The following is a 15,838-nucleotide window of genomic DNA, read 5'->3' on the forward strand; positions in this document are numbered from 1 at the left end:
GGGGACCCGGCCTCGCTGCCCCGTGTTCCCCAGCTTTCCTCCGCCTTCCTCCTTGACTCAGCTGTTGGTGCTGCTGAGCAGCCGGCCTGGGCTAGCCCTGAGGCCAGCCGGTGGCTCCTGCCTTAGGTTCCAGCTCCCCAAAGCCCCGCAGAGCAAAATTGAGGTTCTGTCCTCTTCCACCCCGTAGGGCTCCACCCAGAGACTATCAAGGCCCCCCTGCCCCAGGAGAAGATGCAAAGAGCTGACCCGCAAAAATAAAATAAAATAAAAATAATCAATATATTTTATTTGGCAAAAAGTTAAATATCTCAACAAAACAATTTGGTCAGTAGGCCTCGAGGTAACTATTGCAAAATATACAGTGTATGTTCAGCCCGACGGAAACCCCAGATTCATCAAGAATACAAATTTACCGTAGCCCAGTGGCGGTTTCACAATGCATAATTTATTATCAATAAAATTAGCTCCATTACAGTATCGTTTTCCCCCAGTTAAAATTAAACATAAACCATAGGTAGTCACCTTCTGCACATACGTATAGCTCCGAATTTCCTCCCTGTTTGTCTGGTGCAAACACAATATCCAAGCTGGTCTGATTGCTTTTTCTTTCATATGTGGGTTATATGCAATGGACCAGACACGTCTATAGAGCATGTAAAACTAAAATGCCTGAATTTCAAAAGTGGAGAAAACCATGACTCTATGCATCCCAGAGAACCCTTTCTTTAAAAAAAAAAAAATTATTTCACTGAGAAATCCTTACAGCTAATTTACAATCAAAGGTTAACAGCCTAGTTATACAGAAGACATATTCCACTACAGAGCCATACTCTATGCAATTGTCTCCCCCTCATAAACAACCTGAGTTCAAATTGAATTCTAGCTCTCACAATCACAACGGGTGCGTCACCCAGCACAGAAGTTGGAGTCACAAAAACATAATTACCACAATAAAACACAGTGTTCAAGTATCTGGGCAGGTCGCTCTGCCGAACAAAGAGAAAATTAAATTAACTACACAGACTAAAATCTATACAGCCCGCAGTCAACAGTTGTGCATTATAAAAAGGTAGTTTTTTTTTGTTTGTTTGTTTGTTTTAAGTCAGGAACAGGTAGATTTTATAAAATATATACAAGCTAGCGTACACACAGCCATCAGCGCTAATGCCCCCTTCCTCTTCTTCTTCTTCTTCTTCTTCTTTTTATTTATTTATTTGTCTGAACAAAAAACGGAAAGCTTACAATACCTCCTCCATGAAAGCGGCAGGCCAAGGAGCCAGCCTGAGAAAGGTTTGCCAGGGGGAGAGATGAGGGCTGGAGTTTGGCCGCTTTGTGCGGGGTGCTGGAGGCTTGGGTGGGGTGGGGGTGGGAGAAGGGGACAGGCAGTCCTTTCTCTTGCCCTCTCGCTCCATCTGTGTTCCAAATGAACTCGAGTAGCATCACTCGTCTTTTGCTCGGTCCTTGTTGATTTTCTTCATTTTCATCCTGCGGTTCTGGAACCAGATCTTGACCTGCCTTTCAGTCAAGTTGAGCAGTCGGGCCACCTCGTACCTGCGGTCCCTGGTGAGGTACATGTTGAACAGAAACTCCTTCTCCAGTTCCAGCGTTTGATGTTTAGTATAGGGGCAGCGCTTCTTCCGCGTGGAGCGAGCGTGGAGCCAGTTGGCAGCCGGGTTGCCTGCGGGGTTGGGGGGGCGGGCGGAGAGAGAAAGGGGATTTAGAAGGAGGAGAAGCACACCCCCCACCTCGGCTGGGGGCTCGGGAATCTCCTGGGGCCTCCGGCCACCGGTCAGGATGCTGCTGAATTGGCTGGGGAAGGCGGCGGAGCCTGGGACACAATGGACCCCTGGCAGACAGCCGCGGGGACGGTCACTTACAATTGCGCGCAGTAAAATCTCCGCTCCCCTCCCCTCTGAGGCCCTCCTTTCTCCTCCTCGGCGCTCCTGTTCTTTCCTCTACCCACCCACTTTCCCAACATTGTGTGATGAGTGGAATTTGAAAATAGATCTCCTTCTTGCCAGGCAGGGGGAAACCATGCGGCCCTGTATTCGTATAGCGAGATTACTATTCTTTGCTCCCTCGAAATAACTCCGTGTGTCCTCCCTTCCCCACCTTTCCGTCTACTCTCCCCACTCGTCTGACCTTCCTGGAGGGCCGTGGGGGCGGGCAGGCCTATTCAGCATTTGGCCCCTAGACGCCCTAAGGCCGTTGATCACTTCTCCAGTTTATTAGAATACTCTGGCCTGGGACCCTCACGGCCCGGTAGCTTGCAGCCTCATCTTGGGCAGGATTTACACCGCCACCGGCTGAAGACAAGAAGTGGAGGGAATCGGCCGTCTTCCCCAGCGTCCCGGCGGCAGGCAGCCACCGCTCCGGGATAATTTAGTCACAAAAGACTCTGCGACGCTGCTTTCGAAGAACGAACGGCCCAAAGTATCTCGGTCCTGGTCCGGGGCAGCAGCGAGAGGGTAGCCGGTCTTGGCTCTGCCCGCAGCACCCGCCCCGCCCCCTCTCTCGGTAGCAGCCACCTCCGCCCCCCAGCCCAGCGGGCCGCTTGTCAAAGCGCTGTGGACTTGGGGCCTCCATCCGAGGCGTCCCAAACAGCAACTTCTGGCTCCCGGCCTCTGCTCAGGAGGCTCCCAGGCGTGCAAAGGCAGGCTCCAGAGAAAGCTGGCGGGCTGGCAGATCCGGGTGGCCAGCGTGGAGGCGGCGGCCGGTTTGGAGGGAGGAGACACTTACTGGGATCGATGGGGGGCTTGTCTCCGCTGCTCTCATTCTCAGCATTGTTTTCGGAGAAGGCGCCTTCGCTGGGCTGTTTTTCTCTATCAACTGGAGGAGAACCACAAGCATAGTCAGTCAGGGACAAAGTGTGAGTGTCAAGCGTGGGACAGTCACCCCTTCTGGCCGACAGCGGTTCAGGTTTAATGCCATAAGGCCGGCTGGAGGGCAAGCCCGCGAAGGAGAGCGCACCAGGCGTGGGCTCCAGCCAGGAGCGCATGTACCTGCCATCCGGCGCCGCCGCCGCCACGGGCGCCTGGGGGTGCACATAGGGGTGGTGGTGATGGTGGTGATAGACCGCGGGCACCGTGTTGGCGCCCGCAGCGTGCACCGGGTTCCATGAGGCGCCGAACACCGCCGCCTTGGACTGGAAGCTGCATGGGCTGAAGTCGGGGTGCTCGGCCAGTGCCGCCGCCTGCCGGGCGGGCTGACCCAGGGCCCCCGGAGCATAGCGTCCCGCGCCCAGCTCATCGGAGGCGTCAGCGCCCAGCAGGAAGGAGTCCACATAGTAGTTGCCCAGGGCCCCAGTGGTGGCCATCGCCGCACCCCGCGCCCTGCCGGCCGGTCTGACCCGTGGAAATTATGAAACTGCAGATTTCATGTAACAACTTGGTGGCACCAGGGAGGGAAGTACAGTCACCTAATAAGTTGCCGGCGCCCGCGCCCCCATTGGCCACGCGCGTCACGTGTCCGCCCAGCAGAACAATAACGCGTAAATCACTCCGCACGCTATTAATGGCCCGGTGTTTTGCAGTCATAATTTTTATGGCAAAAGCCATATGTTTTTATGCAAAGAGATCGCAGCGCTCAACGATCGGGTTTGTTTTAATTGTGGCCAACGAAGATTAAAAGATCAAATCTGGCCTTGCCTCTGGACTCCCTCCCCTTCGCACCGCCACCACCAGACACACACTTCTTAAGCGGACTATTTTATATCACAATTAATCACGCCATCAGCAAGACGCGGGTCCCGCGTGCGAGTGCGGCCGGCAGAGCCCCTAACATAAAATTAGACAATAATTGAAGCCATAAAAAAGCAGCCAAATCGCATTCTCGCTCTACTGTATTTAAATCTATATTTATATTTCAGAAGGAGTTATTGTTTCAGAAGCCACACAGGCTGGTGGGAAGTTGGGACCGACCAACAGATTCGTTTACCTCGCCGTGGCTCCCAGTTGTAAAAATTTACGAGGACTTGGAAAGGTTAAATCAGACTGTTGTGTTTGGTTGGCGGGCTCCCTGTAAATAATCCCCCGCAGTCCCCGGAGATGCGTTTCCCCGGGACCGGCTTCAGAAAGTCAAATTCAACGCAGTCGCCTGCCCGAACGGAGCCGCCACAGCCCGGCCCGGCGCGATGGGCAGGGACAGGCCGCCCAGAGGACACAGCCTGTCCAGGGCCCCTGGAATCTGCCTGACCGGACCGCAGGGTGTCCGGGCAGCTCCCACATGTACCGCTGAGCCTCCAGCGCGCGTCCTACCACGGAGCAGCCAGCCAGCGCCGAGCCCCGTGTTTGGGGGCCTGGTTGGGCCGCGCGTTCCGCGATCTCCCCCCTCCCCCTTGGACACGGCTGGCGCCCCAGGCCCGTGCTCCGACCGCCGAGGCCCTAATGCTGAGTTCTGCTAGTCGCACTCCCCTAACCCGAGCTGCAAAAAAACAAAAAACAAAAACAAAACAAAACAAAAAAAACAACCCTACGAGTCAGCATCAATAACAGGCGAATTCGGCCTATGAGACCTGGCGGCTCAGAAGCCAGGAGGCCCGCTCTGGAGAGGCTGGCCTCCGGGCCCAGTATGAAGCCTTCAGGTCTTCTTCCTTCCTTCCTTCCTTCCTTCCTTCCTTCCTTCCTTCCTTCCTTCCTTCCTCCCTTCCTTCCTTCCTTCCTCCCTTCCTCCCTTCCTTCTTTCCTTCCTTCCTGGCTAACCCACACGGCCACAAGACCCAACGAGAGGCGGCCCAGCTCAAGTCCAGGGCCAGAAATTAAACCGGGGAGGGGCATGGGGCATTGACTTTAATCCCATCCCTCAGCTTGACCAAATTGAGGAGGGTGCTTCTCACCCCTCAGAGCCTTTCAGGGGTAAATTAAACGGCCTCGGCCTCTTCATTAATTGGAAGGAAGAAAAAAAAACCCCATCAAATACAAACGGAAAGCAGCGACTCCTAAAAACGGGGTAATTAAATTCACGTGTGAACACTGTGCCTGCAAGAGTGTGTTTCTCATTAGCCCACTTCCCTGGCGCGCGGACTGGGCTGCTTCCATCTCTTGTTTTTTTGCCTTCATCCTCCCCAACAGTCCCAGTAACCCCTCCCCAAGCCCTGATACACCCCTATCCCGAAGCGGGCATCTTCCAATGCCAGGCTCTCCCCCAGCTGAAAAGCCACAGGGAGACCAGCCCGGTCCCTCGCCTCCGGAAGAAGGAAGGAGGGAAGTGACCAACACAATAAATTCCTACCGCTGGCCAGGCGGTCCTGGCCACCTCAGTTCCCTCCCCCACTAATATTTGTCCTTTCCTTATAAAGTCCTCCACACTATTGCCATCCCCTCCACAGCCCAAGGTACCCCAAATATCCCGCAGTTTGGGGAACCTCTGAGATTTTCATTAAGAAAATTAACCCAGAGGAAACCTTCACTCCTAATTGTAATTGTCTGCAAACGGGCTGCCTTTTTTGTACCCAAAGAAGACACGAATTATTTATAGTATTTTTAAATAGAAAGGCCGTCCTCTAAATAGCCTTAGCCCCCCAAATAGGACAGTTACTAAGCAATGAGCAGGGCTTAAGTGTTAACTGATCCTCACTGGTGCCTAAAATGGGGTGGGGGGAATCCCAAAACCAAAAGTATCCCTCTTCAGCCCAGAGGTTGGAGGAGAGACCCCTCAGGTTTTTGTGTCTGCTTTTATTTTGGAAGTAAAAGGGATTGTGTGTGCATAAAGAAAGAAGAAATGGGAGTGGGTACAAACTGTCCCTTTTTGCCCAGAGTTCTAAAACCTTGGGCCTCCAAAACAAATCCAATACTCAGGTTCTGAAAATGACAGAGAGGAGTTGAGGGTAACACCGTATGGGCCTTGCAGGTAACAGGACCCAGGACCCCGGGCAGTGAAAACAGTTCCCGGGCCCAAAGCTGAGCAGTACTGCTGGATGGAAACAGTCTGAAGGCCCCACGTGCGGGTGCGAGTGGAGGGCTGGAGAGGGCTGGAGGTTGTTTTTAGCTCCCAGTAAAAATGAGTCTCCTCCGACTGGCTTCCAGTACAACTTGGAATACGAACTCAACTTTGTATTCCAACGGTCCAGGAATTTAGAATTCCTTTCCCCTATTATCTGAAACACGGTTGCGAGAAGGGTCCCTTTCTCCAGCAGTCTTCTGCACCAGTATGCCATATCCAACATACCCTGACTCTGATAGAAGCTACTGGCAAGCAAGCAGCCCATCTTTGCCCTGGCGGGGCTCCCTTATCGCGGTTAAAGCCGGAGCTGAGACCTACAGGGCCCCAGAGCCTAGGAAGCTTCGGGAGAGTGCCCTCCAAGAGCCTGGCTGAGCCTCAGCCCAGGTCCCAGCCTCAGGCCTCCAGTGAAGCTGGCGAAGGCGTCCTTGCAAAAACATCGGGGACGCTCCCCAATCGGATCTCCCAGGCTGCTGTTGCTGACCGATGGAGCAGGAACCCAAGGCCGCCGCCATCCGGTCGTGATCGTAACCGAGGCCGTGTCTGCGCTCAGATCCACAGCCTGCGACAGACGCCCCAGCGCACCCTTCCTGGTCAGAACACGAGCTCTTCTTGAGTGCACAGAGGAAAAAAATAAGACAGCCTCCACCCTGGCTCTTCCCAAACCAGCCCTAGATCCCCCCAGAAGGAAGAGCCAGGGAGTAGAGGAAATGCAGATAGGGAGGGAAATGGACACAGAGAGATCAAAGAAAAGAAACAAAATTGAAGGAAAGAAGGGAAGAGGAAAAGAAAATAAGATAGAGAAGAAAGAGGAGAGAGGGAAGGAAAGAAAGAAGAAAGAATCAAAGGCGACTCCTGGGAGCGGAAAGCGGCTTACAAGAGAGAAGGGTAAGTGACAAGGCCAGCATCCCAGCCCCTGTCTGCCTTGTTCCTTCTAGTTTGTCCGGAGTCTTCACTGGCAAAGGGATCTTTTCTTATTTCCTGCCCTGGATTGGGGCTGATGCTGTCCTGGCTTTGCAGGAGAATGGCGAGGTCCCTGGCTAGGCACGGGCCAGGAGCCGGAGAGGCTCGGGATGGAAGTGTGCGCCCCTGACCTTGAATGGCCCCGGGCCCAGAATTCCTACCACGCCCCCGGCGTCCGCTAAGGCACAGCTAACCTGACCATACCTGCAGGGGCCAGGTGGAGATGGGGGTGAAGCCAGCAGCCTGGCAGAGCTCTGAGAAGGAAGCAGGGACGAGGTTCTTGCGCGGGAAAAGCCGAGGTTGCCACCACAGGCCTGGCACGACCGGGGTGCCTGGATGCCCCGCCCGGCCCGGCCTCCGCGCGCACAGGTACCTGGAGACGATTTCAACTGAAGTAATGAAGGCAGTGTCGTGCTGTCGAGAGAAAGGTGGATCCCAACAACAGGAAACTACCTAAATCACCGACCAGTTCTGGTGCTCGCCCGCCGCCGCCGCCGCCGCCACTGCAGCCGCCGCCACTGCCGCCGCCGCCACTGCAGCCGCCGCCGCCGCCGCCGCCGAGGGAGAACCCTGCGATCGCACCCGGCCCGGCCCCTCGCCAACCTGCGCCCGCCGCTGCCAGTGTCCGGGGCTGCCGCTAAGGCATTACGGAGGGAGAAGCCACCGGCCCCTGTAAGGTAAACCTTGGAGAGGGCGGGAAGTAAGTTAAAGGAGAGAGAGGGAAATAGAAGGAGGGGAGAAAGCGAGAAGAGAGAACGAGCAGCGTGCGCGCTGGTTTCCCAAATCTTGCAGCTCAGCAAGCGGGCGCCGAGCGGCGGCAGCCCTGGGAGACTCCAAAGCGCCAGGGACAGCCCCGAGCCCGGCTCCCTGTCTGGTCTCGGCCTCCCGCGCTCGCTCCCCACCGCTCGCTCTCCCCCTCTCTCCCTCCCCACCAGGCAGCCAGCCGGGGCGCGCGCTCCCGCGCCCCCTCCCCCCTGCCGTCGCCTCCCCCCACCTCCCGCGAGCAGGAAACGCGTGGCCCCGCCGAGGGCGACCAGGTGGGGGAGGCTGTGCTGGGGGAGGGGGGGGGGGTCCAGGCAGCCCAGCCCGGCCGCGGTCTACCTAATCGCTGCCTCGGACGCTAGTGAGGCGCTGTGGGCCCAGCCAGCTCCCGGGATTCCTAGACTGGGGGTCATCTAGGACCAGGGGACCCACAAAATAACCAGCCTTTGCGAGCCTCCCTGGGGCTCCCGAAAGAAATCCTGTTTGGCTTCCTCTGTCTATGAAGCTCCCCTCTCAACTGAAACCACCGGTCCAAGACAGCCACAATCCAGATATACTAGCAAGTCATAAAACTGAACAAAAGCCGACAAACCTTACGGCACCAGGGCTATAGGGCCCAGACAAATTACGACTGTCTAGGTAATATTTAAATAGATGCCTAAAGTAATTGCAGGGGGCGCGGGCTAGTCCTCCTGTTGTAAAAGTGGTGGACGGGATAAAGTGGAAGGTGAAGATAAGAAGTCAAAAAAAAGAGGTAAAATTAAAAAGCTTCATTCCACAGCTTTTATTCTTCTATAAGAACATAAACATCATCTTTTTTTTCCACGCACAGCAGCATTACAATATTAATTTATTCTGGTTTAAGATTAGAAGTAAATAGAGCTAGAACTAACATTTATAATAACGATAGAATGCATTTGCATAAAACAAGATTGGCATTTTTTTCATAATAATAGACATTTATACAGATTTGCATTTATAGTTTTTTTTTCTTTTTCTGCACCTACAGGTTTGACCCTTTTATGCATGTAACTTCACAGTATAAAGGAAACCAAACAATGTCTCCCTTCTCTAGTCTATTCCGCTTGCCCCAGCCCTCCTGGCTTCCATGAATTTTGGAAAGAAAAAAAAAAAGGAAGAAAAAAAAGGGGGGGGGAACAAACCTCCACAAGATAGGGAGAGTTGTGGTGTGCTTGTCGTGTGTTACCAGTGGTAACGATTGCTTTATGACAAAAATCCACTAAATCCACATGTATAAACAGAACTACATCAGATTATTTATCTACAGCCAGAGGATATGGAAATTCAGAGGAAAGGGAAATAATTTAGTCCCACAATGCAAGACCTTACACAGACTGGAAGAGGAGTTTCCTTATCCTGGCCTTATTTTTCTCTTTTTCTTTCTTTCTTTTTAAGCTGGGACATCTTACAGAGGAAGGAAAATTTCACCTTTCTGACTCCCTCGATGTTCCAATCAGCCAACGCCAAGCCCTTTTGTCAACCTGTATGCCCATGCCCATAAGCCCTTCTCTTTGCCAAGGAAGAAAGAAAAAAGAAACCTAGGGCCTGTATCCCCTGATTAAACACAGCCCAACACTTCAGGCCAGGGAGCCCGCTGGTGGCTCCTTGCACCATTGACCTCAGGCCAGACACCTCAGCGCCTACAATGGGACCTGGGCCTTCCGGCTGGGTTTGCCCGGCCCCCTGCAGGAAACCAGCTCCACCGGGAGCTCAGGGGCCATTTTGAGCAGTGGAGTAATCCAGACGACAAACCATCCCAGTTCGCACTTGACACTTAGGACAATCTTTATCTACATAGAATTTTAGAGCGATATGGCTTTTCCCCCAGAACACAACAAAAAACACCAGCACCTAGCAAACAGACAAAGAAACAAAACGTCAGAACAAACCAGCCCTGCACTGATGTAATGGCCAGCGAGATGGCGCGTGTGGGAGGGAGGAACGGGCGCCCGCACAGGTGCGAGTTCCTGGGAAGAGGCCGAAGACAGAGGGAGGAGAATGGCTCTCTGGAAGCAGGGGGGGAAACAAACAAAAAAACGAAACGGCATTGCCTGGAGCTTCATCAGGAAAAATTAAAGTTGGCTGTCAGCTCCCGGATCCGGTTTTCTCGGTTCATTTTCTTCAGTTTCATCCTGCGGTTCTGAAACCAGATTTTAACTTGTCTGTCCGTGAGGTGGACGCTGCGGCTGATCTCCAGGCGCCGCTCTCGAGTAAGGTACATGTTGAACAGAAACTCCTTCTCCAGCTCCAGCGTCTGGTGCTTGGTGTAGGGGCAGCGCTTCTTCCGGCCGCTCTTTGCCGTGAGCCAGTTGGCTGCGTTTTCGCCTTTGGTATTGCCTGGCATTTAAAGGGAATAAAGAGGAGAAGGTTAAATCGAGGCAATGTGAGCTGACTACCGGGGTGAATTTGGGCCGCCTCTGCCACAAGAGGGATGCCCTAAGTCACACACAGAGGGGTACGCTCTCCGCTCCCCGTTGGCTTGCTTGCCCAGGAAGAGCAGTTCCTCCAAAAGGAACGTGCAGAATCCAGTGGGCCCCCAATCTACACCTACCCTCCCAATTCACATTTTCATGCACCTCTTTCCCAACACCTGTTTTAGCACAAAGCTGCCAGGTGCTCACAGAACGAAGGACCTGGGAGGACAGGCCTGTATACCTTGAACTTAATGCCTTATTTTTTCTTTGCGTCTTGCCCCAAGGCATGCAAGCATTTCCTGTAGCCCCCTAGCCTGGGGTCCAGGGTGCTTACTTGGAAGGGGGGTGGGCAGCATAGCTGTGTCTCACTGCAGCCCCCTCCTTGCCCAAGGCCTGGCGGAGGAGGACGGACATAGTTGGGACTTGGGGAAGGCACCAAAAAAAACAACACTGATTGGGGTCAAGGGCCTGCTGCCCTCACGTCTCTCCAGGAGCCAGGGACGTGCAGTCTGGGCCACTCTGAGTTCCAGGGAAAGCGAAAAGGTCCCTCTCAGCTCAGGGCCCGGGCGTCCGGGCCGGATTTGCCTTTCTTCTACCCGCACCAAGGATTCCCGCCCCTGCAGCAACTTTGAAAAAAGCTTGGGGGATCGTAAACTCGAACTTCGCCGGTTAATGGGCTTATTTATTGGTGCTGGCGGCTGCTTATTTTGGATGCCTTACAAACATCCGTGCTATCTGCGGGCGAGCCACTTTCCCTCCCTCCCCTCCCCCGCGTGGGCCGCGCCTCGCAGCCTGGGCCCAGACCACGGGTGAGGGTGCTCCGGCCCACGGAGGACATGCACGAGAGGGGTGCTGCTCGCCGGGATCCTCGCCCCCAGTCGGGGTGAGCTGAGGCCAGTGCAGAGGACGTCTCGGTGTGGGGCACTAAACTGGACATGAATTTTTACTGCGTCCCCACGCCCAAATATTAAAAAGCAAGTTCACAAGGTCAGGCTGCCTGCAGCTCAGGCCAAGGCCGGTCGGCTGCTGCGCGGACTCCTGGCTTTCGCTCCTTCCCGTCGCTGGGCAGGCCTGCCAGTCTGCCCGCCAGACTGCGGCCCTTGGCGCCCCCTGCTTACCCAGGGAGTCCTTCTCGGGCGAGGCTTTGCTGCTCTCGGAAGGGGCCGGGGAGAGCTCCTCGGCGGCCGAGGACGACGCGTGCGCCTCCTCGTCGCCCTGCGAGCCCCCGCCACCGCCACTGCATGTCAGCGTGGGGGGCGGCGGCGAATCGAGGGCTCGCTCCTTCCGGGCTGCATCCGCCGAGCCGGAGGCCAGCACAGGTGGCGGGTCGAAGCCGCGCCCGGGGGGCTGCGAGGGGAACGGGCCGGCGCCCAGATGCTGCGCGCCGCCGCCGCCGTAGCCCTTGGCCGTGCCGTAGGCCTGGGAGAGGCGGAAGTAGCCGGGCACTGGCACCCCGCTGGAGGTGCCCAGGGCGCAGCCGTCGGGCGGTGGGCCCCTCGGGAAGGGGGCCAGCTCGGCTGCGGCGGCCGAGCCTTTGGGGCATTTGTCCGCCGAGTCGTAGAGGCAGTAGGAGCTCTCCTCTTTGATGTTCTGCGCGAAAGAGCACGAAGTGGCCTGCGGCGGGGGCTGGGGCTGCTGCGGCGGGGGCGGCGGCGGCGGCTGGGGCTGCGGCGGCGGCGGCGGCCCCTCCGGCGGCTCCATCCGGCAAGCGCGGGGCGCATCCAGCCACAGGTCTATAGGCGCGGGCGGGTAGCCGTGCGAGCCGGGACCCAGGCCCCCGCTGCCGCCGCCGCCGCCGCCGCCGCCGCCGCCGCCGCCCGGCGACGCCGCCTCATTGCGCTTGCCTCCCAGAGCCGGGAAGAGCCCGCAGCTCTGCAGCCCGTAGGGCAGGTCGGCGGCCGGCTGCAGGTAGACCCCGCCGTGGGCGAAGTAGCCGCCGCCCCCCGTGCCGCCGCCGCCGCCGCCGCCGCCAGCCTCGACTCTGCCGGAGCTGATGAGCGAGTCGACCAAAAAAGAGTTCGCGGCGGGGCTCTCCGAGCATGACATTGTTGTGGGATAATTTGGCGAAGGGAGCAGATAGCCCTTTCTGGCTGACATTTCTTGTGCAAAACATGCTGAATACGATTAGCAATCCCCCCGCACCGCGGCGGGCGCCCGCAGCCAATCCTGAGCCAGGGTTGCCGCGCGACCACTCCCAGTTTGATTTCGTAGGCTTGGGGCCGCGCTCGGAGGGCGCCCTCCGAGCCCGCGATTGATATAAATATGTAATCTGTATTGACGGACCGCGAGACGCACACCCAATACCTCAGCCCAAAGGCCAGCAGCGGCGGGGGCCGCCCCAAAGTGGCTGGGGTCGGGGAAGGAACCTGGCCCTTGGGCTCGCCCAGCCCCTGCCCTGACATGAACCCTCTTTGGAACTGTGTTTGAAGGGTCCTTCGCCCCGCGCTGTTAACCGGCGGGGTGTTTATGGTGTGCACCCCGGCCCACCCTGGGTGCTCCCCTTTCTTATTTCGGAATTTGCCACTAGCTCTCCGTCCACTCTGAACACTAAGGGGTCCTCTCAGGGCCTCAAGCTCTCCCCATTGAGGTCTGGAGTTGTCTCCCCAAAATGGCAAACCTGGTCCGAGGCCACCAGGACCCTCGGAGTGTCTGAAGTCCAGAGCGGACCGGAAGCTGGCAATTGCCACTTAATTTTTGCATTCCACGCAGAATTCCCCCCCCAAATGCAATGCCCTGGGCCCTGTACTCTCCTGTGCCAGTCTGTGGATCTACTTGGGCTCTTGGCCTCTGGGGCCCATACCCAGCTGGCTCCTGGGTGGACCTTGGTGGGCTAGCATGAGTGGGGGATGTGGAAGGAACTGGCAACCTGAAGGACGCCTCCACCCCTACTCTGAGGCCAGGTCCAGGCACCCCCAGCCCCATCGCCCTGCCAGGCTCCAAGCTCCCAGCCCTTTCAGGGAAGTGAAAGGAACATTGGTCTTCAGGCAGGGTCTTTGGCTCGCCCTGAGGTGAGGACCTGGAGGGGAGACTTGGAGGAGGGGTGGCCAGCAGACACCTCAGACACAGTATTCTTGCGTTCTCCCTCCAGCCTTGGCACTCCCATGCTCCGGGGGTCTAGGTATGACAGGAACCAGTGTCACCACACTCCTGCCTCTCCGTCCCCTCCCTCCTTCCTCCTCCCCTCCGAACCCGGCTGGAGCAGCCCTCACTCCCGCGGAGTATGCCTTTTAACGAGGCCCACGGTGAGGAAAGCTGTTCCCTGCGAGGCAGGGCTGGGCTCCTGGCCCAGGGATGGGAGCCTTTGGGGGACAGGCCCGTTGCTCAGCAGACCCCAAGGTCTCCTTCTTCCTTGCCTGCAAGGACCTGCTCTAAGTCAACTGGAAACGGCGGGCCCTTGGCGCTAGCCCCCAAGTGTGGGCCTCATACTTGTCTCAGGAAACTCGACCTTTTCCGGCCGGATCCAGTGGAGCCCGGGAGGTCGCGGCCTTGCCCCTGGCCTGCGGGGCTACAGCTCTCCAGGATGCCTCAGGCCTGCCTGCCCCGCCGGCTCCAGCCCCCGCAGAGGCCTTGGCTGGGGCTGCTGCACACCGAGCCCCGGCAGCCAACCGCTCAGGCCTCTGCGCCGCAGGGAGACCCTTGCATCCCGGGTGATTTGTCAGGCATGTGGCCTTGTTCTTCCAAGTATAAACCAAGTCCAAGGAGGAAGCGACGCCGGAGAGGACCCAGGGAGAGCTCCCGGGAGAGCAGGCGACAGAGCCCAGGAGCTGGCTTCTGAGATGCGAGCAGTTGCGGTCTCTGTGGGCAGCAGCTACTGGGAGCGCAGAGCCCCGGAGCCGCGCCAACGCTTGCGCTGCGCTCCAACCACTTCCACCTCTACTACCCGAGGTTCCTGACTCTGCGCACCGGGCATCTGGGGCGGAGAAAGGGGAAATGGAGGAAGAAAAATCGAGAGGGACAGAAGGCGAGAAGAACGGAGGGAGAGGAAGGCGAGAAGGTGATAGAGAAAGCCAGCTCTTCCCCATCTGACAGGGTCCTGAGGCTGCGGCATCCCTGCGGCAGAACCAAGTGCGGAAGGTTAGGACTACCCTTCACTCTCCACGTCGCTCTCCCGCACAAGACCGAGACAAACTCTAACCTGGCCAAGCCCCCGAGGCCAACGACGTTGAGCACAGAAAGGTGTCAGAGCTCCGCAGCCTGGGGCCCTGCTCCCATGGGCCTGGTCCCTGCCGGCTTGCCTTGCCAGGAGGGTGGAGCTGACCGGACGCCGTGCTCCGCAGTGCTGCGGAGAAACGCCACCAAGTCCAGGGCTACCTGCGCTTGGGCTTTCCCCTCAGTGCGGTTCATGCCTCTCAGGAAGGCTCTGCCAAGTGGAAAGTAGGTCACAGGAATGAGAGAGGGTTTCTTAAGGAAAACATGAGCCCCATCGGGCCAGTGGGCCAGGACCTAGTGCCTCTTCAGACTAGATGCAGAGAGCCATTACCCAGGCCACAGGTTGGGAAGGGCCAGTGGCCATAGGAGGGAATGCTTGAGGTGGGCCGCTAAGAAAATAAAGTGAAAGACTACGGTCTTAACCTTTTTGGAAGCTAAGGCCCCTTTGCAAAACAAAGGCCAAGTCCTGCCTCTTGACCTGTGAAAAATGGTAGTCTGTGCATTCCCACAATTTGACCCATCGTTTTCAAGGAGTTTGGAGACCCCCTCAAAGCCAAAGCCCTCCAGAATGTTTCAGGACTTTCCCGGAATTCAGCGCCCCTGATGATCTGACTGGTAAGACAAGCCCGGTGCCCTGCTGTAAGCAGATCCAGCCTGGTCTGATCAGGGCCCGGTAGGGTGACCAAATGGGCTTCTAGGCTGGATGGGATCCAAGAGCGTGCACGTGCTGATCCAAGCTACAGAAGTCAGCTTGATGCTGCATCTGCTGCAAGAAGGCTCCTGGCTCCCAGACCATGGCATTGGTACTTGGGCCGTCACTGATGTTTGGGGAGAGCTGGATGTTTTTCTCCAGCATCGTTCCTCCACGCCACCCCTGGTAATAAACCAATTGCGATGTTTCCTTTGTGCTGTTTCTTGCTTTATTTTTTTTTAAGTGTGTAAACCTGTGTGAGAACCCCTCTCTGACCTAGGACCACTGCCCAACCTCAAGCTGGGCCTGCAGCACGGAGAGCCAAAGGAGTGGCTGTGGGTAAGCTTGGGACGCGCTGGTTGAAACAAGAAGGTAGCAACGTAGCAGAAGCTCACGTTAAGCCCTCTCAGTCGGTTGGAGCTCTCAGCATCCCTGACCACCCCCAAGGCTCCACACTCCCCAGACTACTCCCCAGACTGTAACACCGAGGTGTTAGCTTGCTCAATAGGATATTCCATTGATCGAACGCCTCGGCTTCCCTCAGGTGCCCCCTCCCCCTTCCAGAGATTAAGAAAAGCGATTCGATTGCAGCAGGGCTGGCTGCAAGACACACTCTCCCCTCTGGCTCCTTTGCCTCTCTTCCTTCCCCCCTCCTTCCCAGCTGCTGAATTTCTCCCTTGCCTTTGACCTAAAACTCAGTGACTGCTGGTTTCCACCAGGCCTGTGCAGAGTTATGTGAACCCCGCCAGAGCCCAGGTTTTATTTAGGAGTAAACATCGCCTATTTCTACCTGGGTAATAATACCCCTCCCCCATGGCTGTGGAGCCAGAGTAAAGGCCAGCCAGGAGAGGGGAATAAACCCTTTGGCGATGCAGTTCACGGACGGCGGGTTCCTCCTCCT

At 56.7% G+C, this 15,838-nt stretch overlaps 2 protein-coding genes across 3 annotated transcripts; both read right to left on the bottom strand.

Annotated features, from left to right (window-relative positions):
* Positions 1-273: 273 nt before the first annotated feature.
* Positions 274-3,398, bottom strand: HOXA9 (homeobox A9). 2 transcript variants are annotated; one of them, XM_080665510.1, is made up of 3 exons: positions 3,003-3,398; positions 2,740-2,829; positions 274-1,678 (listed from the first exon to the last, which is right to left on the bottom strand). In XM_080665510.1, the coding sequence occupies exons 1-3, from the start codon at positions 3,283-3,285 to the stop codon at positions 1,440-1,442; spliced, it is 612 nt and encodes a 203-aa protein (XP_080521636.1). In that variant the 5' UTR covers positions 3,286-3,398; the 3' UTR covers positions 274-1,439. The 2 variants fall into 2 exon arrangements, with proteins under 2 accessions (XP_080521636.1, XP_080521635.1); XM_080665509.1 differs by having other exon boundaries at positions 2,740-3,398.
* A 5,035-nt stretch (positions 3,399-8,433) lies between these two features.
* Positions 8,434-12,194, bottom strand: HOXA10 (homeobox A10; the record flags this gene model as incomplete). The annotated part of the gene is made up of 2 exons (XM_080665508.1): positions 8,434-10,020; positions 11,216-12,194. 2 exons carry the CDS (start codon positions 12,192-12,194, stop codon positions 9,746-9,748), a joined length of 1,254 nt encoding a protein of 417 aa, XP_080521634.1. The 3' UTR covers positions 8,434-9,745.
* Positions 12,195-15,838: the final 3,644 nt, after the last annotated feature.

This window comes from Plecotus auritus, assembly GCF_963455305.1.
Source record: "Plecotus auritus genome assembly, chromosome: 4".
Taxonomy (NCBI): Eukaryota; Metazoa; Chordata; class Mammalia; order Chiroptera; family Vespertilionidae; genus Plecotus; species Plecotus auritus.